A 23,477-nucleotide genomic window follows, 5' to 3' on the forward strand; every position below is an offset into this window, starting at 1 on the left:
GAGCTTGCTCTTAGCACAGCACCAGCGTGCATCCCCCAAAGAGCTCCACAAATTAATTCCCTCCTCAACTTCCTCAAGGTGCTGTTATGATTTTTTTTCCCACACACACACTTCCTTGGAGCCCAAAAAGATCCATCCTGCCAAAGCACCTTCTTAAGCTTCCTCCGAGCCGGGATAATGCTTCTCCCCATTCCCATCAGGAATTACTGGAGCGTGACCCAGGTATCGCACACAAGCACAGACACAAAGAGGCGATCGGAGATGGGAATCTGTGCCTTTAATAGGGGATGCATGCACGGCAGCAGCACACTCGGTGAGGCCCAGAAGTTTGCCCCAGCCACCCCTGACACTGATTCCTTGTGCCATTATTAAAATAAATAACGGAGAGCGAAGGGGAGCGTAAGTGCAGGCAGCCAGCAAAGCAGCGTGCGGCCGCTCTGCTGCATGCAGAAGGCTGTCAGTGACAAGCGAAGCATTTCAGGGTCTTCAAAATCCTTCAATATCGATGCCTTCGGTACCAGGGCGGGAAGTAAAATCAGCACATTTACACCCCTCTGTGCTGTTGGCACCTGGTAGCTGTTTTCCAGCAGCGGAGGAATAAGGCTCTTTTTTTTCTACTGCTTGTGTGAGTCAAAATCGTGTAGAAAGCTGCTCCTTCCCCAGCCAGGGGTGAGCACCTCGCTCTGGCCTTGCACGGATGGCGCCGGCAGAGGTGGACAGTTTGAACGAGTAGAGATCTCCCAGCAGCAGGGATCTGGCTCCAGAAATCCCCGCTGCCTGCAGCAAATGGTGTATCGGGGCTTTCCTGCCCCCCTGATTTTTAAAAAAACCACCAGCCCCTGGCATGTGGAGGGCAGCAGGGGGACCTGCTGCTGTGGTCCTTGCCCTGTGCCCATTCCCGTGGCAGCAGGGCTGCCCACCCGGCTGCTCTGTGCCCTTCGCCTGCCCTGCCCTGCCTGGGGAAACAGCCCCTCTGCCCTGGAAAGGGGCTCCGTGGCCTGGGGGGAATGGAGGGGGTGGAGCGGGAGTGAGGTGGGCTGTGAGGAGAGGTGAGCTGTTGGCATCGTGGGGGGAAAGGGAAAGAAAGGGGGAAAGGGGAAAGAAACTGAAAAAAAGGGAAAGAATGGGGGGGGGGGGAGGAAATGAAGGGGGAAAAAGGGAAAGAACTGAGAAAGGGAAAGAATGGAAAAAAAGGAAAGAAATGGGGAAAAGGAAAGAAAGGGGTAAAAGGAAAGAAAGGGGGAATGGAGAAGAAAGGGGGGAGGGAAAGAAGCTGAAAAAAGGGAAAGAATGGGAAAAAAAGGAAGGACAAGGGAAAAGGAAAGAAAGGGGAAGGAAAGAAAGGGGAAAGTGAAAGAATGGGAAAAGGGGAGAGAAAGAATGGGAAAAAGGAAAGAAAGGGGGGGAAGGGAAAGAAAGGGAAAAGGGAAAGAAAATGCAAAAAAGGGAAAGAATGGGAAAAAATAAAGAAAGGGAAACAGGAAAGAAAGGGGGCAAAGGGAGAAAAAGGGAAAGAAACTGAAAAGGGGAAGAAATTAAAAGGAAATTCAAGAAAGGAAACGAAAGAAAAGGGAAAGAAAGGGAAAGAAGAGGAAAGAAAGAGCAAGAAAAGAAAAGGAAATAAGAGGAAAGAAAGGGAAAAAAAAGTGAAAGCAAGGAAAAGAACGGGAAGGAGAGGCTGGAGGGCGCAAGCAGAGGCGGGGGGCCCTGCCCTGCCCGCCCGGCCGCGGCCGCTCCGGCGGCCCCGCTGCGGGACGCTGCCCGCGCCCCACCGCACGCGCGGGAGCCCACGAAAAACCCCACCTGGGGTGGGAGCAGGTCCCCGCCCGGCCCCGCTCCAGCGGCTCCCCCCGAGGAGCCGCCTCCGCGTCGTTTGCTGGTTTTTTTTTTAAAAAAAAAAAAATTTTTATTCCCTGTTCTTTTTGTGGTTTTTTTTTTTTTTTTTTACGTGCAATTTCACGCCCGGCTGCACCTGCAAACATAACGGCCCGGCGCAGCCGCCGCCCCCGGCCCCCCCCGCCGCCTTCCCGGCCCGTTTGGGGGTCCTTTGCCTTAGCCCTGCCCGCTGCCAGGCTCGCCCGCGCCCCCCCGGACCCCTCCGGCCTTGGGGAGGGGTCCAGGCCCTACGGGCAGCAGCGGCGGAACGAACGGCTGTCTGTCTTTCCATCCATCCCTCCATTAAACCAACCATCTATCTATTTATCCATCCATCCCTTCCTGTGTCCACCTCGCCATCCATCCGCCAATCCCTACAGCGATCCCTGCATCCATCCCTCCGTCCCTCCATTCCTGCATCCATCCATCCATCCATCCCTCCGTCCCTCCGTCCCTCCCTACACGGATCCCTGCATCCCTCCCTCCATCTCCCCCCGTTCACCCGCCCAAAAACAAGGTCCCGGGCTCGGTGCAGCTTTTCCCGTCCTCATGGACCTCACTCGCCGTGGGTGGGTGGGCTCCGGGCCCCCCCAGTACCCTTGGCCGCGCAGGTGCCCGGCAGGACGGCGGGTCCAGCCCCTCCGACCGCCAAAAAATCCCCCTCCCCTCGTTGTTTAGAGCCCACCCCGGGTTTATTTGGGTGCTCCGCAGCCCCGGTGACCCTGGGGACAGCCCGAACCCCCCGGGGACAAAAGCGCTCCTTAAAGAATAACTGGGGGTGGGGGGAACCCCGGTTGCGGTGCCCGGCCGGGGCTGCGAGGGGGCTCGGGCGTTCCCCTCCCCCTTTCTTTTTTTACTGGTTTTTTTTTTGTTTGGTTTGGTTTGGGTTTTTTTGGTTTAGGTTTTTTTTTGGTTGGTTTTTTGCTTTGGTTTGGTTTTTGTTTTGTTTTGTTTTGTTTTGTTTTTTTCTGTTTTGTTTGGTTTTGCTTTGCTTTGGGTTTTGTTTTGGTTTGGTTTTCCCAATAAAAATAACCACCTCCCAAATTCACCTCTCCCCCCGGCCGCCCCTCCCCGGGCTCCGACGGGAAAAAGGATAAATATTTCACTCGCCACCGTGGGAGCCCGAGCCTGAAAAACGACCGCAGCGAGAGAGCGACAAAACAACCCCAAAGTCCTCCCGGCCCCGGAGCCCCGTTTTTAGCTCCGCTGGCGACGAAGCTCTCCCGTAAATAAGGAGCCTGCAGACTCTGCATCATCCTTTAATATTTACTCTTTTGAAGGTTAGGCAGGGCAGAGGTAACAAACTTTGAACGATTTTTTTTTTTTCCCCCTCCTCCTCCCCTTTTCCATCCTCTTCCCTACCTGGTTTTATGTGGTTTCTGGTTTAATCTAGTGCGGAGCAGAAGCGGACTTTACCCGGCCGAAATATAGGATTAGGACTATTTCTAGAAGAAAGAGGATAGTGTGAACTGCCTTTAGCCTGCAATAGTCTAAAGCAGAATTACAGCTTGTAAAATAGGTCTCCATCAGTTTCCCAGGAGACGAGTTAAGCCCTACTTGGGTGTTCCAGCTCTTTTTAGAACCAGCAATAATTAGACTCATCTCACCCCCGAGTTGTCCGGTGTCGGGTTTGGTTTATTTTCTTTTTATTTTCTTTTTTTTTCTTTTTTTTTTTTAAAGATCATCAATAAATGCACTTTTGCCTCCAGTCCCGCCGGCGGTGCGGGCAGGGCAGGCAGGGCCGGCGGCTGCCCGCACCGCCGGAGTCCCTGGCATGCGGGGGGGGGGCGTTTGGGAGCGGGCAGCGACCCCTCCTTTGCCCAGCGTCGAGTCGCGGGGCTTCCCCGTCAAACTGCTGGCTGTGCCACCTTCTTTGTGCTTTGATGTCTTTTGAGCCACGGCTGCATGTCAATAGGGGCCCGAACAATTAAAGAAGTGCCTTTTGCCCCCCCCCTTCATGCAGCCCCCCCGGGAATGGGAAATCGGGGGGCGAAATATAGATGTATATATATAGATATAAATAACTGAGGGAAGGCGAGCTGCTGGATCGGGGCGGTTTGGGGGGCTCAGCCCGGCGGACCCCGTCGCCGCGGGGTTGCCCAGACGGGGTGTCCCGCCCCCCCCCCGCCCTTTCGGCCGCCGGCATCGGCTGCCGCTCGGTCCCCCCCAAAATGAAGCAGTGTTTGGGGGGAATTCAGGGCCGAGGGGAGCCCGGCGCTCTGCCCCGCTGTTCGCCGGGGAAATGCAAACCGGGCCGGGGGGGGGGGGTGAGGAGGCTGGGGACGCTCGGCTGCGGGAATCGGGGGAAAATAGGCATGGGATGGGGGGGGCAGAAAGGCCGTGCCCCCCCCCCCCCCCGCCCCCCAATCCCGGCCCCATCAGTACCGACGCCCCGGGAGCGGGGGGTCCCCCCCGGCCCCGCGGGGCTGCTCCGTCCTTCTGGGGCCGGGACCCCCGGGGCGGGCTGCTGCGGGATGCGGCGGGGCCGGGGATGGACCCTTCCCACTCGCGTCCCCCTCCCCGCGGGGGCGACAGGCCTTTAATGACAAGTAATTGGCGAGCGCGCGGGGCTGCATTACGAGCGGGCCGGGCTGGTATGAATTATTGAAAGCCCATTAGCAGCCGGGCGCCTGCCCCTCTCGCCGGCGACATGTCACCTGTCGCAACAGCGCGCGGCCGGCGACACGCGCGGGGACACGCACGCCCCCGCTCCCCCCACCCCCGCGTTCCATGGATGCCCCGGGGCCACGTCCCGTGTGTCCCCCCCGCCCCTCCCCGCGCCCTCCAGCCCCCGCGGGAAGCACCCCGGAGACCCCCGTGCCGCTCCTGCCCCGCCCGGGCGATGCCACTCGTGTCCGTGTCCGGTGCTGGAAGGGCCGCCGCCCCCGCCGAAACTCCCGGTTTCCCCTCTCGCGAGGAAATACGGACGGGGGAATTTTATTTTCCCCCAATTTATATATACATATATATATATATAATTTTGCCCACGCGGGTGCAGGCAGGCGGGCCAGCAGCGGTACCGGCAGCGGTACCGGCAGCGGCGCTTCCCCGGTGACACGGACACGGGAGAAATTCCCCTCCGCGGGGCGGACACGGCGTGGTCGCTCCCAGCCCGGAACAAAAGAGTCCGGGGAGGACCACGAAAGGGAGGGGAAAAAAAAGGCGGGGGTGGGGGGGGGAAGAATAAAAGGAAAAAAATTAATAAAAAGTAAAAAAAAGCCCAAGGGTCCGGCGCGGGGAGCGGGAGAAGGGCGGGTGGCGGGTCCCGCACGACCCCGTCCCTCGCCCACCCTCCTCCGAGGGAGCCGCAACGACTCGCCCCCTGGGCCGGGGGTTTTGGGGCTGAAAAGGGCAGGTTCGGCGCTGCCAGCCGGGCCGGACCCCGCCGCACCCCGCTCCCCCCGCGTCCCCAGATAACACCCCGTTTTCTCCCTTCCCCTGCTCGGCGTCGCGGGTTTTTCCCCCTTTTTAAAACGACTCCTCGGCTGGGAGAGGAGCGGGGGGGTCAGGACACCCCCAAAAAAACCCCACCAGCCGCGGGGGCGAAGCGGTGGGGAGCATCCACCCCCCCGCGCCCCCTCGACCCCACCGGGCCGCTGCCCTCGGCCCGCTCTCCCCGCCGGCTCTAGGGCGAGCTGGGGAGGAGGAGGAGGAGGAGGAGGAGGGCTGGAAGAGAAGCTGAAGGTGGGAGTTAAAAGAGAAGGAGAAGGAGGAGAAGGAGCGGCGGGTGTCACCTACCTGCGCCCCGGCCGCCGGCCCGGCTCTGCGGGGGCTGGGAGCATCCCCGCATTTATTGGAGCTGAAACTGTGCTACTGTTGACTTTAGCACAAAGCAAAGATTTCGCTGCCCGCTAGTTTAAAAATGAATATTTTACCAAGATATCGATCAGCTTTATAAAATTCAGTTAAGCACAATGGCTCAAAAGGAGGAGGGGGGGGAAGGAAAGGGACGCAATATAATATCTGTGTAAATTTGCTGAAGTATGACGTGGTGTTGAAAGTTTACCCTCCTGGAATTTGGATCCAGATTCCCCCCCCTTTTTTTTCTTTTTTTCTTTCTCTCTTTTTTTTTTTTTTTTTGTTTACTGACTTTGTTTATTCACAGATCACGGTTGCTTAAACCGGCAGGAGCAGGATGCGCTTGGAGCGAGGCTGAGGGCGGGCGACTTGCGTGGGGAGGGGGAGAGAAAAATGCCAGAGGGTGTAAAGAAAAAGAAATAACGTCTAGCGTGGGGAATTATTTTTGGTTTTTCTCTTTCCCCCCCCCCCACCCCGGCTCCTCTCCCTCAACTCCCCATTCTTGCATTTTCAACGTGAACTAGGCCAGAGGAAAGGGAAAAGGAACAAAAATATATACATTAATTAAAAAAAAAAAAAAGGGTGGGGGAAGGTGGTGGCGGGGAAAGGCCGCTCCGGGAGCGGGCATCCGAACGGCACCGCGCCGCGCCCGGGGCCGGGGCCGGGACCCGCCGGGGCGGGAGGGGCGCGGCGGGAGGCGGGGGCACCCCAAAGCGGCGGCGGCACCCCCGCGCCCGTGCTCCTTCCCCGCGGGAGCCTTTTATGTGCTAATGAAACACATTGCATGCCTTGGTTCACAACGTGTGTGTCCTTGCCGTATAGAGACGGACAGATTTCTGGCTGGATCCCTGTTTTGTTTTTGGGAGGGTCTTTTTTTTTTTCACCCCCCCCTCCCCCCCCCTCCCCTTTTCCTCTTTTCTCTTCCCGCGGACAATGCGGAATTTTAAGAAGGATTTGAATGTTATTTCGGAAAGCAACATCTATGACTGCCGTAAACGCGTGGGAAAAACAACAAGTGGTTGGGAAGACGGGCAGGGTATTTACGGTGGGGAAAGTCGGGGAGGGGGCGAAATAGATGAAACTAAGCCCGGCCGAGTTGCCGGGGGGTGCCGGTGGGGCGGCCGGGGGGCTCCGAGGCCGGGGCGGGAGGATGGAGCGGCCGGGAGGTGTTTAAAGGCAAAATAAAAAGCTCTCCGATTTTTCACCGCTGGTTTATCCCCCCCTTTCCCTGCAGGAACACACAGCCCGCGGGGGTAGCGGGGTGTCCCCCCCGGCCCGGCCCGGGAGGGGCAGGGGTGTGCTGCCTCTCCCAGCCCCAATTCCCCTCCGCCCTCCCAGTTAATCCCGCTCGGTGATTGCTGGGCGAGGGGTCCCGCCGCTCCCGACCCCCCGGCTTTCCGGGGGGGACACGGACGGACAGCGGCTCCCCCAGGCCCGGCTGGGCCACCCCTCTCCGCCCGCTGACCCCCTCCCCGGCCTGGGACTGAGCTTCTCCGGGGGAAACGGGCGGGGGGCTCCGGGCCGGCACCGCCGCCCCGTCGGGGCGGCACAACCGGGGATGGCGGAGCGGGGACCCCGGCGGGGACCGCGGCCGGGGCCGGGCCGGGCCGGCGGAGGAGGCGGGCGAGTCCCGGCGGAACAGAGATGCAGGGGAAAAAAAACCGCCAATAACACTTTAATATAGTTCTGTGAAAATCTGGCTAGTCGCTACCAGAATACACATTTATAAGCCATAAATAAAGCATACAGAAACGATAAATTAATCCGATCCAAGTAGTTTTACTCTCCCGGTAACATCAAGCGTTTGTTTCAATTACAACGATCTATTCTGACTTTTTTTTTTATTTTTAATTTTTTTCGTAGTTTTTTTTCTCTTTTTCTCCCCACCCCGCCCTTTTCCCACTTTTTACAATGTTACAAGAGTTTTGGTCCTCGGATTCAAAACTAGCATGGGTTGCACACCGACGGAAGGTTCCGTTTAGTTCGTGGTTTTTTTTTTCCTCATCACTTCCACACAAAAAAATAGATATATTTATACCTCCTTGCAACAACGACAACGGAAAAAAAAAGGAGCCCAACAGAAACCCCCTTCTCCCCATCCCCTCGCCCCCAACCCGCCCCTCCCCACCAAAACAAACCACCCCACAAGGCAAACCAAGGGAATCGTGCTCCCCCCCGCCCCCCCCCAACCCCGGGCACGGGTGGCTTTGGGCCGAGGGGGCGGGGGGGACCAGCACGCCTGCCCTTGGCACGGGCCGAGATGCTTGCGAGACACACACGGCTGCTGTTTCCCGAACGGATGCAAACATCTGGAGCCAACGGAAAAAAAAATAGAGATATATATATGTATATGTACCGTGCTCGACAGCGTTCATAGTCCAGCGCTCTGCTAGGGGGCTGCGCGGGGGGCTACGGGGGGCTTTCTCCCCTCGCCAGGGGAGGTTTTCCCCTTGCCCCTTTTAGGAGGAGTTCATGATGGGCCGGGAATACACACCTTGGTAGTAAGAAGTCTCTCCGGCTAAAGGGGAGGACTCTAAGCCGTTTTTGTTCGTTACGGGCCCCATGGCCAGGCTGCCGGGCATGGGCGAGGCGTAGCCCGAGTAGTGCATCACCTGCTCGTAGGCCTTCAGGTCCATTTTGTGGTGGTGGTGGTGATGGTGGTGAGGGTGGTGGTGCTGCTGCTCGGAGGAGGACATCAAGTTGTTGATGGAGAAGGGGTGGTTGAAGGCGTAGTGGTGCTCGGGCTTGAGGTGGGCGTCGTGGGGCAGGCCGGCGTGCGGGGGGGCCAGGAGGTGCTGGGCCGGCGAGGCCGCCGGCTCCCCGGGGCTCAGCCCCGGCGTGCCCTTCAGGTCGGCCAGGGCGCGCTTGTGGTCCTGGCACGGCGAGGCGCTGGCCGGGGACTCGGCGCCGGCCGAGCCCTCGGAGCCCCCCGAGGAGCTGCCTTCCCCCAGGGGCTGGCTGGGGGGCTGCCCGGGCCCCTTCTTGCCCCCGCCGCCCGCCCCGCTGCCCGCCCCGCCACTGTCCTTGGCGGCCAGCTGCTTCTCGCACTTGAAGCGCTTCTGGCGGCGCAGGTAGCAGCCGTTCTCGAACATGTTGCCCGAATCGGGGTGCAGCGTCCAGAAGGAGCCTTTGCCTGGCTTGTCCGGGGAGCGGGGCACCTTGAGGAAGCAGTCGTTGAAGGAGAGCGAGTGGCGGATGCTGTTCTGCCAGCGCTGCTGGTTCTGGCGGTAGAAGGGGAAGAGGTCCATGATCCACTGGTAGATCTCACTCAGTGTCAGCATCTTGTTGGGCGACTGCTGGATGGCCATAGTGATGAGGGAGATGTAGGAGTAGGGCGGTTTGGCATGCGTGTAGCTCCGCCGGTAGGTCTTGGGGTCCCGTGAGCGGTTGAGGTTGGATTGCCCGTAGATGGGGCTCATGGAGTTCATGTTGGTGTAGGGAGCCAGGGCGTTCATTGAGCCCGCTTGGCCCCCCATGGGGCTCATGCTGGGGCTCAGGTGGGCACCCATCCCCGCCACACCAGCCGAGCCCATGCCAGGCATGGCCCCCGCACCTGGGGACATGCCGGTGAGCGAGGGGCTCATGCCCGTGTTGGCGTAGGACATGTTCATGGAGGTGGCAGCCGTCATGTTGGCCGTGGTGCTCATGGCCGACATGGTCATGTACGTGTTCATGCTGTTCATGCCCAGCCCCGCGTTCATGTTGCTCACCGAGGAGTAGCTCTGCAGGGGCAAGCGAGAGAAAGAGGAGGGAGATTTGGGGAGGGGACGGGGAGGAGGCGGGTGGGTAGCCCCGTCGGGGACAACGGCAGCCCGGGGAGCGGGGAGCGGCGGGGGAACACCCGCATCGACGCTGGCCAGAACCTCTGCGGCCGCGGGGCTCCGTGCCCCGCAAGGCAGGAAGGGTTAAATCCCGGGGCGGGGGGGGGAGGAAGGGGGGCTTGTTTTTCTCGTTAATGAAAAACAAATATATATATTAAAAAAAAAAAAAAAAAAAAGAGAGAGACGGGATGGCAGCAAGGTCTGCGGATCCGTCCTGGACAGGGGAGTTGGAGGAAGGGGGAAGGAACATCCCTGCCCGGAGCGAGAAAAATACCTGGTGGGGGGGGACGACGGCTGGGGGTGGGGACGGCGGGGTGGGGAAGGAAAAAATAGCGACTGTCCGCCCGGCAGCCCCCCGCCGCCCCGCGCCCCCCCGGGAGCCCCCAGCCGCGCTGCCGCGGCGCCCCTGCCCGCAGCCCTGCCCGCAGCCCTGCCCGCAGCCCTGCCCGCAGCCGGCAGCCAGCGAGCGGCCCCGAGCCCGTCCGCGATGCCAAAGTTAATCTTGCCCCGGGGCTGGCGCAGGGCGGGGGGACCCCGGCGGGGGGACCCCGGGGCGGGCCGGGGCGGGGGGCGGCGGAGCCCCGCGTCCCTTTCCTTACCTCGGGCTCCCCGTAGTAGTTGCTCCAGTCCGTGTGCTCATGGCCTTCCATTTTCACCGCTCCCAGCATACTGGAAGTGGAGTGCATGGCAGTTTAAAATTTAACAGCCACAACAAACGACGACAGAGAGCGACCCAAAAAAAAAAAAAAAAAAAAAAAAGTCCCCAGCCCTCCCTCCCCTCCGTCGGAGCCTCTGGAGGAGGAGGAAGAGGAGGGAGGGAGGAAGGGGGGGGATCGAGCGGCGCTGGGGCTGGGGTTTTTTTTTTCGCTGCTGCTCCTTGGGTGGGTTTTCGCAGTGCTTCGCGGCGAAGAGTCGCCCGGAGGCGATGGAGGAGCCGGAGGAGGAGGAGGGAGGAGGGAGGAAGAAGAGGAGGAGGAGGAAGAGGAGGACAAGTGCTGCAGTGACGTGGGTGCCCGAGTGATATAGCACGGAGCGGCCGGGCGAGCCTCCAATCCCCAGGTCCTCGGCTGCCCATTTGAATAATCAGCTCACACCTAGGCGGGAGCGGCTCCTCCGCGGCCCCCCGCGCACCTACCCGCACCCCGCCGCCCAGCACGGGGGGCCCGGCAGCACCCCGGGACGCCGGGACACCCCCCGCACCTCCCTGGCTTCCCCCCGGCTTTGCAGGGGGATCCTGCGGGAGATGATTTCCAGCACCCCCCACCCCCACAGCACCCCCGACGGGAGCTGTGTCCCGTCCCCCTCCGCACCCCCAGCGGGAGCTGCGTACCCCTCTGCGCCCCGACAGGAACTGTGTCCCCCTCCCCGCACTCCCAGCGGGAGCTGCGCCCCCCCGGCACCCCAACAGGAGGTGTGTCCCCCTCCCCGCACCCCAGCGGGAGCTGTGCCACCCCCCGCACCCCAACTGGAGGTGTGTCCCCCTCCCCGCACCCCGGCGGGAGCTGTGTGTCATCTCCCCCCCACCCCCGACGGGATCTGTGCCCCTCTCCCCGCACCCCGAAAGAAGCTGTGTCTCCCTCCCCGCACTCCCGGAGGGAGGCAGCTCCCAGCCCCACGCACCTTGTCTGCCCGCGGCTGTCCGACGGAGCCCCCGGCCCCGGGGGTCAGGCCGCCGCCCCCCCGGCCGTGCCCCGGCTCTGCCCCATCGGCGGGCCCGGCAGCCGCCGCTCTGGCTCTTCCCCCGGGCTCCGGCTCAGGTACCTACAACAAATTCGTAACTAAAACAAACAGGGAGGGCAAAGGAAGCGCGGGGGGGTCGCGGGAGAAGCGCCGTCGGGGGCCCGGGGGCTCCCTCGGCGCCGGGCCGGGCGGTGCGGGGTCCCGGTGGGTGCCGTCGGGGCAGCGCCGCCTCTCCCGCTGTCGAAACGCCCCGGGAATCTCGGAAGGGGGGGGGGGGAAGGAAAGAAGGAAGGAAGGAAGGAAGGAAGGACGGATAGACGGACGACAAAAATCACGCGGCTCCAAAACGCGGCTGGCTCGGCCGCCCTCCCCATCGGCGCTGCGGGCACGCCGGCTCCCGGCGGGGTCCAGCCGGCGGAGGGGCTCCTGCCCCGGCGAGAGGGAGCGGGGGGGGGTTCCCTCCACCCCCACAGTCCCCCTCCCCGGGGCTGGGGCCGTGCCCCCCCCGGCAGCATCCCCCCCGTCCCCCGGCCGCCTCCACAGCCCCCGGGGATCTGGTTTTTGCCCGTTTCATAGGTCCGTACCTATATCTCCCCACCTTCCAAAAAACCCATAAGCCACCGATATTTTTTTTTACATTTATTTACCTATTTATTTATTTCTCGCTCCCAAGAGGGGAAAAGCCCCCACCCCATCGATCGGCGAAGGCTGACTATAGTTTTTAAATATTAACGCAAACCCACCAGAGAGCTGGATTTCACCTCACCGCGGGGGTCCCGCTCCGGGACGACCCCTAAAGCTCCCGCAGGATTTTTTCCCCGGTTCCACCACCCTTGGGAGTCATCGCCAAACGAAAACAACCCCACCGGCTCCGGGAGGGCACGCTCCTATCGCGATAGCCGCGGCGACAGTGGCAGCCCACCTCCCTCCCACCCCAGCCCCTATTTAGGGGATTTGGGGGTTGGCTGGGGGTATGACCCGAGGGGGGGGGCCTGCCCCGCCGGGAGGGGGGAGGAACCCCCAAAAGCGGGGGGGGCGGCGGTGTCCCCCGCCGGGAGGGGCCCGTCCCGCTGTCCCGCCGGCCAAAAGCGGTGGCGGGGCGCCCTCTGTCGCCTGCTGTCCCCGGGTCCGCAGGGCCGGGGGGGTGGTGGTGGTGGGGACACCCCGGGGGCCGCGGTGGGGGTGCTGCATCCCCCCGGGGCGGGGGTCTCACTCCAAATGGCTGAGGCGCGCTCATCTCCGCAAGAGGTGAGAGGGGCTTTTCTCCGGGGGGGAAATTACATTCACCCCCAAATCACCCGCCCTGGGTCACAGCTGAAAGGGGCTCCCGGGCCAGCTGCACCCTGGGTCTGACTTAGCACAGCCCGAGACAGGACTCTCCAACCTAAAGCATCTCCACAGAGCTTTTTCCTCCTTTGAAGCAGCAGTGAAAAGGCTCAGGAAGGGAAAATTCAGTAAAATTAGCGACGTGGCCACTGGACACACCGAACATCATCAGTTCAAAGATCCTGCCCGCTCAGCTCCCCACTTGCAGCTGCCTTCAGCCATTTCGGGCGAGGCGTGGTTAGCTTTAGCATCATTTTTTCCCTCTGAACACGAGGTGCAGGAGGCGAGCATGTGTTTTTAGCACGGCTGGATTTGGTACAGAAGTCCCCGGCGAGCCCTGCAGGAGGAGGAGAGAGGCCATCACGAGAATTTCCCCGTGCAATAAACTCACCCGCCCTCAGGCCTTCGTCCCGCAGCGGCACGGACGTTGGCGTGCTCCGAGCACGTCTGGCACCTCGGCACGAGGAGCGGCAGGAGGTCACCGCACACCCGGAGCTCCGCGGGTGCCAGTCTCGCGCCGCCCTGTACCAAGTGCCTTTTTCCCCCTCAGGTCAGCAGGACTTTGAATTTTATTGCCACCAAAGACAAGGTTTTTCTGCCTCTCGGAACCCCCCTGTACGTGGACTGGAAGCTGCGGAGCCGCAAAGGAGAGGTGCTTTCATGAGAGTCCTATTCACTTGGATTTTGACCCAAAACGTTCACCTGAGGCCACTCCTCAGCTACGGGGGACGTTCCTACTGTTGTTGCTCCAGTTTTGCCTTCTTGGTCTGCTATTGCACCCGTCACCGTCTGTCCTACGATCCAAGCCTCCCAAGACTCTGGCCCTGCCCAGGACCTGAAGGACCCTCCATGCAGCGCATGTTGGACAGGAAGAAGCTCTCCTCGTCCAACACGTCCCCTGTGTCACCAGGAGCACGTGCCCTCCCGGTCCGCGTGCCCAGAGCGCCGTTGGCGTGCACATCTCGGGGACGCGGCGCCGAGGGTGATCTACAGCAACCACGTCCTCCTGCTCAGACAAAGGCTTTGTCTCCATAACGCGAGGACACGCGCTTTCGGAGCGACACAAGCATTTGCATTCAGAAACGTGGCCAGGCGAAGCCGGCGGCTTGTCTGAAGGTGGCTGGATGTGGGACCTACCCAGAAGGCAGCAATGGGGAATCTCTGCTCCTGTAAATAACCCCAGTCCTGCAGCCGCCACCTCCTTCTCCCTCCTTTCACAAGAGCAGCCTTCCGTGCCATTAGCTTGAGGAAATCTGCTAAAATTATAATCTGTTAAGAAAGTAGAAAAATATGTACGCTTGCCTTATTAGAGACATTTTAAAAAATACCTAGGATGGTAAAAATTGAAAATTTTCAGCCGTGCCTTATTTAAACATACCTGGTTGGGTTACTGAGACACACACCTGCCATTTAAAATCTATTTCTTCTCTTTAATATTCAACTAATATTTATTTTAAATTTAATTTTTAAATTACGTCCCCATTTGCATTAGAAGCCATGACTGGAGGAGCCCTCTCGCCCTTCCCAGCGACAGGAGGGCAGTGACCGGCGCGAAGCTTCGCCAGGAGCTGGGGCGCGTTTCGGCCGTCTCCATCACCCGCAGCAGCGATGACGGCAGCGAGCGCACCCCGCTCCCCCTTCCCCGGCGCCCCCAGGGACGGGCACGTGCCCCCTGCGGCCGCCTGGGTTGCAACGGCCGTCCCATGGAAGGAGCAGGGGGAGGGTGCTCCTGCACCCAGGCTCGCGGCCGGGCTTTGGCAGCAAGTGAGCAGGTGTGCACGTAAGCGCAGCCGGAGCCGAGGGGCGATGAACCGCGTGCCCTAAGGTGGGTGAAGCCCCAGTGCTGGCGTTCGCCTCCCCTGTGCCCCCACGCTGCATAACCAGGCTGGTCCCTGCAAAAGAAAATAATAATTAAAAATAAAAGAACCCCTTACCTTGCTCTCGACAACAAACAGGGTAATTATCTCCCTTCTACTGATAATTATCATAATTAATGCAATATAATGAACTCTCCCAATTGCACTGCTGTTTCAAAATAAATGCGTTGGCTTTTTTTTCCCCTTTAATTGAGGAAGGGGCTCTCCTGTGAGACAGAAGCAGTCGTTGCCCTGAAGAAGAGAGGCCTTTCAATAACAAGAAGCAAAAGGAGCCCCTGCGCCTGCAGATCTTGTTAGAGACAAAAGGCAACTGGCCTGCCAGGAAGGGAGACGGCCCGGCGTGCTTGTACAGTGCCACCGCAGTTACCATCGGGATTTATTGAGGCCTTCCCCCGATAAGATGTGAAAATTACGGCGGAACCGACGCACGGAGGTACTCGAGGAAGAGGAGGGAGCGATTGGTTCTGAGGCGGGGGAAGGGAAGGGTGAAGGTGGGGCAGGGGAGCTGCCATCGCCCCTGCGCCACGTGCTGCCTGCAGCGTTCCCTCTTGCTGGCTTTATTCCGGGTTTGTTCCTTTAGGATCCCTGGAAGAAGCTCTTTCTAAGGTCAAGGGGCTCTGCCGGGCTGGGAGCATCCCCAGGAGCTTTCACTCAAACAAGCAGAACAGACAACTGGAGGAGGAGGAGGAGGAGGATTCACATTTCTGAAGTGGGGAAGTGCACTGGAGAGAGGTCGAGCACGCCCAGCAAAGCCCTCCTGGCAGTGCCGTGGCAGAGCTGAAATGAGCCCGGCTCCCCAGCACGGCCTGATCCCAAGGTCCCGCTCAGCACCGGTTCAGCGCGCCAGGGTCCCGCTCCTGAGGCTGCCTCCAGAGTTCCCGTAATTTCTGTGGGACGCATCAGGAAACAATATCCTTTGCTCATTCAAGGATTCACACGGGAACCATTGAAATAAGTGACACCCCGTGGTGGGGCGAGCTTTTCCCCCCACCCGTGGAGTTACCTACGCACTAAAACAGGCCGTTGTCAGCTGCGGCACCGCTGGGGAATTACCACAATTACACCGTATAATATTGACTTAACTATTTGAAGAACTCTACAGCCCAGTCTCTCCTAATTAGATCCAACATTTAATGGGGCTTCTTAATTCATGAAACTATTTTCCAAGGCTTTAACAAGTCTCACAAAGGAAGAGCCAGGAGTATGCAAAATTTTTTGTCATTTTAATATCTGATCAAGAGCCCGAGGATAGCTACCGTTGTAATACTGGAATGATATCCCGCAGTCCCAGGTTCTCGGGAATGCCATTGCAGACAAACTCACTTCATCCACAAGCGTACCTGAGGATCGGCCTGTCGGGACACGGCCAGCGTGGCTATTTCTGGCATATTCAATCCTCCAGGTGCTATTTTAACGTTCCTCCCCACTCTGTAATTATTCAACATGCCAGTGAAGGTAACGAGTCGCTGGAATCAGTGGTTGGCACCACAGGGTAAAATAAAACCCTGGAAGTGCCTGAAGAATGTGACAGGGGGAAATAAAGTCCCATTATCGTCCCACTCGGGGATGGAGGCGGTCCCCCCGGCTCACCGGCTTCGGCGGGATGCTTGGTGAGTGTCAGCCCCGGTACCGATGGGGACAACAAGCTCCTGAGAAGCAACTGGGAAACCCGAGTGCATTTGCAAACAGCCCCTGGGTGCAACAACAGTCCAACGTAGGGACCTTGCTGGTGCACAGCACCCAGCACGGTGTGATGGGCGCCGGTGGGACCGGGGCTGCTGGCAGTGGGCATCTGCCACCGGGAAGGATGCGGGTATGGGAAAAAGCCCCCTCAGAGGAGCCCACCAGCAAAATGATGCCTTCTGGAAAGACTCTGGAGCAAAATAAACAGAGTGCATCTGCTGGCTGTTTACCGTGGCCCACGTGACGCCGCAGCGCTGGTTTTCTCCACGAGCACATTTTGCTGGGTAAACAAGATGCGCAGGCATCTGGAAGGATGTCTGGGGGAGAAGCCTTGGGGTGAAAAACCTGGAGCTAACGGGTCCATCCCGGCGCTTGGGGCGTGCTGGGCCGCTCCAGCTCTCCCGCTTTCACGCAGTGGAGGGAGAAGGAGGTGCCGAGGGAGATGCCCAGCGATGCTGACTTTCCAGATCAAAAAAGAAAGGACGAAAAGAAAGTCTTCCTCGCCTCCCAGGAAAGTCCTGCCATGGACGTTTTCATTAGCTTCGTCCCCAAAGGCCCTGGCAGGCAGGGGAATTTTTACCTGGCTGACCAAAATATTCAGGTTTTGGTTTCATTCAGGGGAAATATTTTTTTAATAATCAGTTTCTGAAAACTGAAATGTCTTTGGTTTTACAATAAGAAAACAAACAGAAAAATTTAATCCCAAAAACCTCTTCTTTAAAAACTCCCTGTTATTTCCTAACAAAACCCCTTTCTGTTGGAACCCTTCCAGCCCGGCATAGCCTGAAGGTGCTTCAGTCCTCACAGGGACTGAGGGAGGAGGAACGCAGCAGCTTTCGTGTCTGAGCAGGATAAAGCAACCCCACTGCAGCCCAAGGGGGTCCAGTGCATCGCCCAAGGTCCAGCCCATTGCCCCCATCACCTTAGATGGGGACCCAGCTACAAAAGACTTCCCACATCCCATAAAACCGAAGGGATGTGACCAGCCAAACCAGTCGCTGGTGCCCGAGCCCAGCGGGAGCTGGCGATGCTCAGCCTGCGGCAGGGCTGCCCCTGCACGGCCTCCGGCGGGAGGACGGAGACATGGGGACTGCAGGGCCCGTACCCATCCAGAGCCCAAGATAACTGCGGAGGAACTGTGCCTATGAACCCTCAGGCCGTGGACGAAGGGAGCTTGAAGGGGTGCTGTTGGTGGGGCCAGTGTCGGAGCATGGGGATGGGAGCGTGCACAGACTGCCCAGGGTTTCGCATCGCAACGGGAGGCTGCTTGCCCGGGAGATCAATCCCCGACAGCTTCGTTGAGGACTCTGACGGACATTTATAGCCCTCTGAGTCATTACCGGCCTTGTTTAAACCAGTTATACCTGGCCAAGACCTTTAAAATAGCTTCATTTATACTGAAAGGCTCCTCTCGCGCGCGGCGGGTATAAATAGCAGGGCGAACCGCTCGCCGAGCGCAACAGCTCCTCCGAGCTCGGGGAGCGAGGCGGCACGCTTTGCTCAGAGCCTCTGCGTCCCCCCCCTCTGTGTCACACCCCCCCCATGTCCCCCCGCTGCTGGGGAGGCACAGGGGGCCGGGGGAGCCCGCTGCTCCCGGGGGACCCACCTCTCCCCGGGTGCCCCATCCGGAGCTGGCGGCTCACGAGAACGAGGTGTCCCTGGCAGAGCTGCCGGCAAAACAGCCGGAGTGGAGATTTCTGCTCCGAAAAAACATAGGAGCGCTTGCCTGGGACTCAGACCCTGTCTGTGAGTCTGCGGTTCCTTGACCACTAATAGCAGCCCAGGATCACCCAATAAATCTGCTCGGGGTCAGCCGCGGGCGCACAAGCCCATTTCTGTGCGATGAGTGCGAGTGGGACGCAAAGCCTGCCCCACGGCAAGGGGTTGGTGCCACCCTGGTGGGACAAGTCCAGGGCTGCTGGGACATCCGTATCTGCCACCTTGAGCTTGGCACAGCCAGATTATGGTAGTGCTTTCAGTCTGGGATGGGCACCCCATCCTAGGGGCACCTGCCTCTGCCATGGGCCAGCGACACCCATGGCTAGACCTATGGGTTGCTGCCACCTGCCATGATATTTTAATTCCACCTCACTCATTTCCAGGCCAAAAATTTAATCTTGACCAGAGCCATTAGGATCCAGAAAAGCTTTGACTGTGTGATTATCTTAACTTTTGCCAAACAAGTATTCACCTGGCTCAGTAATCCTTTCTTTCTGCTCAAAAAAAGAAAATCTTTCCAATTAAAGAAACCCCACCTCAACTCCAGGACAAGTGTTGGGCACCTGCTCTTGGCCCCGAAAACGGCTGCAATGAGGCTGGTGGGAAATGGGGTGGTTTTAGGAAAAGGCAGCCCGAGAGCTGAGGCTGCCTGTCCCAGGCAGGACGTGCTGACCGAGCTGCAAGGCCTGCCGGCACAGCTCGTCCCAGCCAGGCTTTCTCCCAGGGGCTGGCTCCTGCACGCTCCCGAGACCCTGTCCCCCCTCAGACCGAACCAGTGTTTCCCTCCTGGTAACACTTGCATTCCTGCATCCTTGGGGGGGGAAAGCATGGCAGCAGCAGCGCATCCCCACCAGGGACCACCACCTGAGCCAAGCCTGCGGCAGATGATCTTGTTTTGCCCCCTGCGACGGCAGCACGTACCAGGCAGGAGGCTGCTAAATAAAGTGCATTTCCAAGGGAGAGCCGTTCTGCAGCAGGGATGTAAAAGCTCTGCTGAAGGCGGTGGCTCCGGCTCTCTCCAAACATTTCTCCCCCCCCTCGCTCTGATCTTTTTTTTTTTTTTTCTTCAGAGGAAACATTGCCCAAATCAACACATGCCCGTGGAATGATTTTACACGGGTCGGACAGCACTTTCTGCTGGAAAAACCTCCAATCAGCTGCATTCACAAGCTGGGTTTATTTTTCACAGTTTTTCTGAGTACGTTTTGTTTCGGTGCCAGAGTAAAGACCTGGAGGTACATATTTCAGCCCAACCTGTAAGACCATCATCATCACTGGGTTTCAGTGGAGAGGGCTTTGACCTATATTTGCAGCCCAGCCTGGGAAGGAGCTGGGGCATCCCTTAATGTTCGCAGAGCTGCCCTGCTTTGCGACGCCTGGGACCCTGCTTCCCCTCTCCTCCCCTGGGACGTGGTGCTGGGCAGGGCAGGGCTGAGCATCCGAGGCAGACGGGAAACCATCTGCCCCCCTCCCCGAGCAGCCGCCGGGTGTTTTGCAGCCTCTAAAGCCCCGCTCTAGAGGGGAAGGGCCAGGGTGGAACAAACTTAACCAGAGCTTTTTAAAGCTCTCCCACCTTCGCCTCCTCTCTTCCTCCGGGTAGGTGTCCCGGCGGCGGCAGAACAAGACGGCTACAGAGGGCTGCTGGAAGCCGTCAGCGCGAAATACACTGGGAGGCCTTTTTTTGCTTGGAAAATATTTCCTCGCCGCAGGCTGCGGTGACAGCAAACATTCCTGCCGGGGCTGGCGTGGGGAGGCATCACCCTGCGGCATGGCTGGGGCGCCCAGGGCTGGCTCCGGGGCCGCCGCCGCCCACCGGCCCTTCGCCGGGGTGCAGCAGCACCCGCCTGTTCGCCATCGCCGGCTGCCTCTCCCAGGGGAGCGGGGAACTGCTGCAGACAAAGGCCTTTTATGCTTATAGGGTTCGGGTTTGTTTTCTCAAAGGGGAGATGAGAGCAGCTCACGCGTACCCCCAGCACGCAGGGCAAACCCTCACCTCCCCGCACACCCTCGGCTCGAGGAGCTAACGGGTCTCACGCAGGGAAAAAAAGAGAGGCTTGTTAAAAAAAAAGAAAAAAGACCGAATCCGTAGCTGTCGGGGAGCAAAAGCAGCCCATTAAAGTCAGGGCTGCGGTTGTAAATCAACAGAGCTGCTGCTATTTCCATCTGCTGCTAGCATCGCCTCTCTGGGAGCGGGGCAGAGGCGGCGGCCCCCCCGCCCCAGGTGTGCGCCGGGGGGATTTCGGCTGCCACCGGGCCAGCAGCACGTGGCACGCACATGGGCCGGCGAGCAGGCAGCTCCTCGCAGGGTCTGGTAGCTTCTGCAGGCGATACCAGTCCTACGGAGGCAAAGCCGTGGGTCAGGACCTCAGGGCTGGTCCTAAAAGCAGCTGAGCATCCCGAAGTCCTCAATTTTTCTTTTTTTTTCATGAGTAATCAAACGATTATAGCTTGGGGAAGAGATGTCAAAAAATAAAAGACATCTGAGGCATTTGTGGATATTTTCCTCCAAATATTTGCAAACTGCCAAATCACCTTGTCCATTTGGGAGAGAGCCGGCCCCGGCGAGCAGTGCTGGCGAGGGTCTGAGGGGCTCAGCTGGATGTGCTCGCATGTGACAGGAGGGAGCAGGCAGCAGACCTGCTGGTTCCCCTTCTCTTCCCATGCTTTGATTGTCCCATTCCCTGGGGACATACAACGATCCAGTCCCACCCAGTCCTCACCCTGGCTGGGAAGCGAGGGCGCTGCTTATCTCCGCGGCAGCCTCCCAGTCTCCATACCCCAGCCCTTTCCTGCAGCCAGCCCCACGGCCCAGCTAATTCAGTCTCTGCACAGGAGACAGAGCTTCCCGAGGTCTCCCGCCAGGAGTTAAATCCACTCTTGCGGGGACACAGGGCCACTACACACCTCATCAACCACAGCTCTGTATGCAAACAGCAAGGCTTGCCCTTATCTCTGCAGATACCCATCTGTAGATGTGCTGCATGTACATCCTTATCCACTGGCGTTTACTAAATGAAGTACATGGATTATGGTTTGTATATCGAGCTTTATACTTCGGGTATGCTTTTATAGAGACTAAAGCAGAAGGAATGGGTGTCAGGACATGACACGTGTTTATTTTAATACCAAAAGACACCCCAGAGAACATGTTTGTCCTTTAATCAGAAAACAAAGGTCAGAGAGTGTAGTGATGAGCAAGCAACAAAAACGCAAGACCAGATCATAAAAAGCTGAAAAAAAGGAAAGAAAGAGGTATGATTTGTCCTTAGCTCTAGCACTTGGGAATCTCTCTTGCTCTTGTGCCTGCATGGTAAGGGGGAGAACCCATGGACCCTCCTGGACCAGACCTCTTTCCACCAGCACCCGGGACTGCCAAGGGCTGGTTGTGCTGGTCCCAGCAGGGCCCTTGCAGGCACCTGCACCCCAGCCCCCATCCCAGCCTGCCCTCACCAATGGGCTCTGTATGCCATGTCAGACAGGTCTTGGCCTTTGGAGGTATCCCCTTCCCAGGCTCTGCCAGCAAAGCTCTGCCCACGTGCACGGCAGGGCGGTTTGCACCGACACCATTGCCAACAGCAACCAAATCACCCTACTTTGCCCACCCAGGCCTTACTCCACCACAAACAGGGCTGGGTTTGAGCCATGCCCAGTGCAAGCAGCCGGCCAAAGCCCATTGGCAGCTCCCACCCGCAGCTGCCCCATCCACCTGGGCATCCCCGGCTCTTCAGGGAGGCTTTTGCCAGGCCAAGACCTCAGCGGGTCCTGCTCTCGCCCTGCCCATGCTGCAGAAGGCGGTGTGAGGGTACCCGAGCATCACCACTTTCACCGCAGCACACAACTTTCACTACTCCCCCGCCTTCTCTCTCCACTTCCATCACAAAAGATGCACTTACAGGACAGCTTTCCCAATCCACAGAGGCCGTTCCCTTCCTGCAGCATCCCTGCCCTCCCTGCTCCCCAGCTGCAGACCCCTGCCCTGCTCCATGCCTTGCCCCTGGGGCTCTTTGGGGTTTTCCCACTGCAAAAAATGAGGCTTTTTTTTCCTGCCGGCTGCTCCCCCCAGCCCAGCTGCACTCTCACGGTGGGTGTTTGCCATGGAGGATGCAGGGGTGAGCCCCCCTCGCTGCCTCCTGTCCCCCCCCAGGCACCCCCGGCGGTTCCCAGGCTGAAAAGCCGCCGGCAATCCTCACATTAGCACCTCATCAGCTCCCCGGGGACCCCGGCAAACACAGCCTGCCCAGCCGAGGAAATACCCCGGGCCTTGTGAATGCAGAGCCCCTAGGGTGGGAGGAGGAGGAAGAGGATGAAGAGGACGCTGCTTCCTGACCCCAGGGGCGCAGCTGCCTTCAGCCCCGGCATCTCGGGTGGGCAAACAGCACCTGGGAGGGCAGGGATGCCAGGATGTGGATTCAGGAAGCACCCCGCACATAGAGATGCTAATGGGCTCCCCGTTATCCCCGCTGCAGAAGGGACGCTTCCCCTCCTCTGGCTCTGCCATGGGATTAGGCCCAGCGCGGGGGGCTTTGCCATTGGCACACACCGGTCAGCCTTGGGAGGAAGGCTCCCCACTGCTGGTGGAGGGCGGGGGGGGGACACACAGGATTTATTCTCCGGTGGCAGCTCGCAGCCATGAACGACACCGTGAAAAACGGCAGCCGCTGGCACATCCTTTGTTCGGGATGCTGCAAAAAGCAGCCCCGCGCTTGCGGAGGAGATAAAGCAGCATGTCAGTGCTGCAGAGGTCAGGGCTGGAAATTCAGCATGCTGATACCTCCCCTGCCTGCTTCATGGGGCCAGCAAAAGCAAACAGACATTCTCGGAGGGAGCAGGGGAAGGTTCAAGAAGCGCACGCTTTCTGCTCAGGCAGAAGCATCAGCCAGGGCCCAGAGAGAAGAGGAAGGCACCTGCAGCATCGCTGCTGCCTATTCTGCTCCTTCAACCCCTGCCCTTTCAAACCCCTCTGACTTGCCTACACATAGTCCCAAGCCACTTGCGATTGCCTTCAGACTCTCCAGAGGTTGGACTGGTGGCATAACACAGTTTGCCTATGGGAAGCCTTTCTCCCAGCTTTCGGTGGCCCTGCGTGTAAAGAAAGGTGCATGTAAGAGCGTGCCCGTGGGCAGGGAGGCAGCGGCACGCTGGACACGCCGATCTGCTCACCAGGCACCTGCCGTTCTCGGCGATAAAACTTCCCTGCGCGTTTGCTCACTTCCAAAAGCGGGAAGCCCGGTGTGCCAGTGCCCGTCCTATTTGGAACGGCAGTCCTTCAGGTTGGCAGGAGGCTGGGGGAAGCGCCTTCCAAAGCAAACTGCAGGCCAGCTGGAGCGGGATGCTCGGGAAGCCCTCTGGTACGGACGGGTCCCTGCACGAAGCTCCTCGTCAGGGCAGATGCGAGCCAGCGCTCATCCCCCCGCAGGGACGCGACTATTATTACTATTGCTCCCTTGTAAAGGTGAAAAGGAGTGCTTTCTTTACAAATAAATAGAGGCCTGCTCACAATCTGAACTTATCAAGAAGGAGAGATGGTAGACTCAGAAAGGGGAAAATAAACAAATTTGGAAGCAAACTAACTGAGCAATCCTCCACTTATCTCCGAGTCACAAGTCCTCCTTTGCCGGGTGCCAGCCGATAACATCGCTAAGGCAATATAAGGCATACAGCTCTCCGCAGCACTTTAGCTGAGTGATGCAATCAGAAA

General features: G+C 59.0%; 1 protein-coding gene and 2 long non-coding RNA genes across 6 annotated transcripts; 1 reads left to right on the plus strand and 2 right to left on the minus strand.

The window, feature by feature from the left end:
* Nucleotides 1-257: 257 nt before the first annotated feature.
* Nucleotides 258-6,555, minus strand: LOC135312408 (uncharacterized). The gene is made up of 2 exons (XR_010371915.1): nucleotides 3,238-6,555; nucleotides 258-777 (listed from the first exon to the last, which is right to left on the minus strand). It is a non-coding gene; the product is annotated as an uncharacterized LOC135312408 (long non-coding RNA).
* Nucleotides 6,556-7,332: 777 nt separating this feature from the next.
* FOXA2 (forkhead box A2) lies at nucleotides 7,333-12,059 on the minus strand. 4 transcript variants are annotated; one of them, XM_064445527.1, is made up of 4 exons: nucleotides 11,918-12,059; nucleotides 11,115-11,255; nucleotides 10,094-10,163; nucleotides 7,333-9,395 (listed from the first exon to the last, which is right to left on the minus strand). In XM_064445527.1, the coding sequence occupies exons 3-4, from the start codon at nucleotides 10,160-10,162 to the stop codon at nucleotides 8,133-8,135; spliced, it is 1,332 nt and encodes a 443-aa protein (XP_064301597.1). In that variant the 5' UTR covers nucleotide 10,163; nucleotides 11,115-11,255; nucleotides 11,918-12,059; the 3' UTR covers nucleotides 7,333-8,132. The 4 variants fall into 4 exon arrangements, with proteins under 4 accessions (XP_064301597.1, XP_064301598.1, XP_064301596.1 ...); XM_064445528.1 differs by lacking the exon at nucleotides 11,918-12,059 and adding an exon at nucleotides 11,498-11,659; XM_064445526.1 differs by lacking the exon at nucleotides 11,918-12,059 and having other exon boundaries at nucleotides 11,115-11,659.
* LOC135312409 (uncharacterized) lies at nucleotides 10,209-16,152 on the plus strand. Its single transcript, XR_010371916.1, has 3 exons — nucleotides 10,209-10,553; nucleotides 13,051-14,325; nucleotides 14,576-16,152. It is a non-coding gene; the product is annotated as an uncharacterized LOC135312409 (long non-coding RNA).
* The last annotated feature ends 7,325 nt before the right edge of the window (nucleotides 16,153-23,477 follow it).

This window comes from Phalacrocorax carbo, chromosome 3 (assembly GCF_963921805.1).
Source record: "Phalacrocorax carbo chromosome 3, bPhaCar2.1, whole genome shotgun sequence".
In the NCBI taxonomy this organism is placed as follows: Eukaryota; Metazoa; Chordata; class Aves; order Suliformes; family Phalacrocoracidae; genus Phalacrocorax; species Phalacrocorax carbo.

Bases quoted from the DNA above. Each gene is read 5' to 3' on its own strand.
- FOXA2 (XM_064445525.1), bottom strand. From the start codon at position 10,180: ATGCACTCCACTTCCAGTATGCTGGGAGCGGTGAAAATGGAAGGCCAT. The intron at 9,396-10,093 runs GTAAGGAAAGGG...TTGCCCCTGCAG, and splicing joins ACTACTACGGGGAGCCCGAG to AGCTACTCCTCGGTGAGCAA.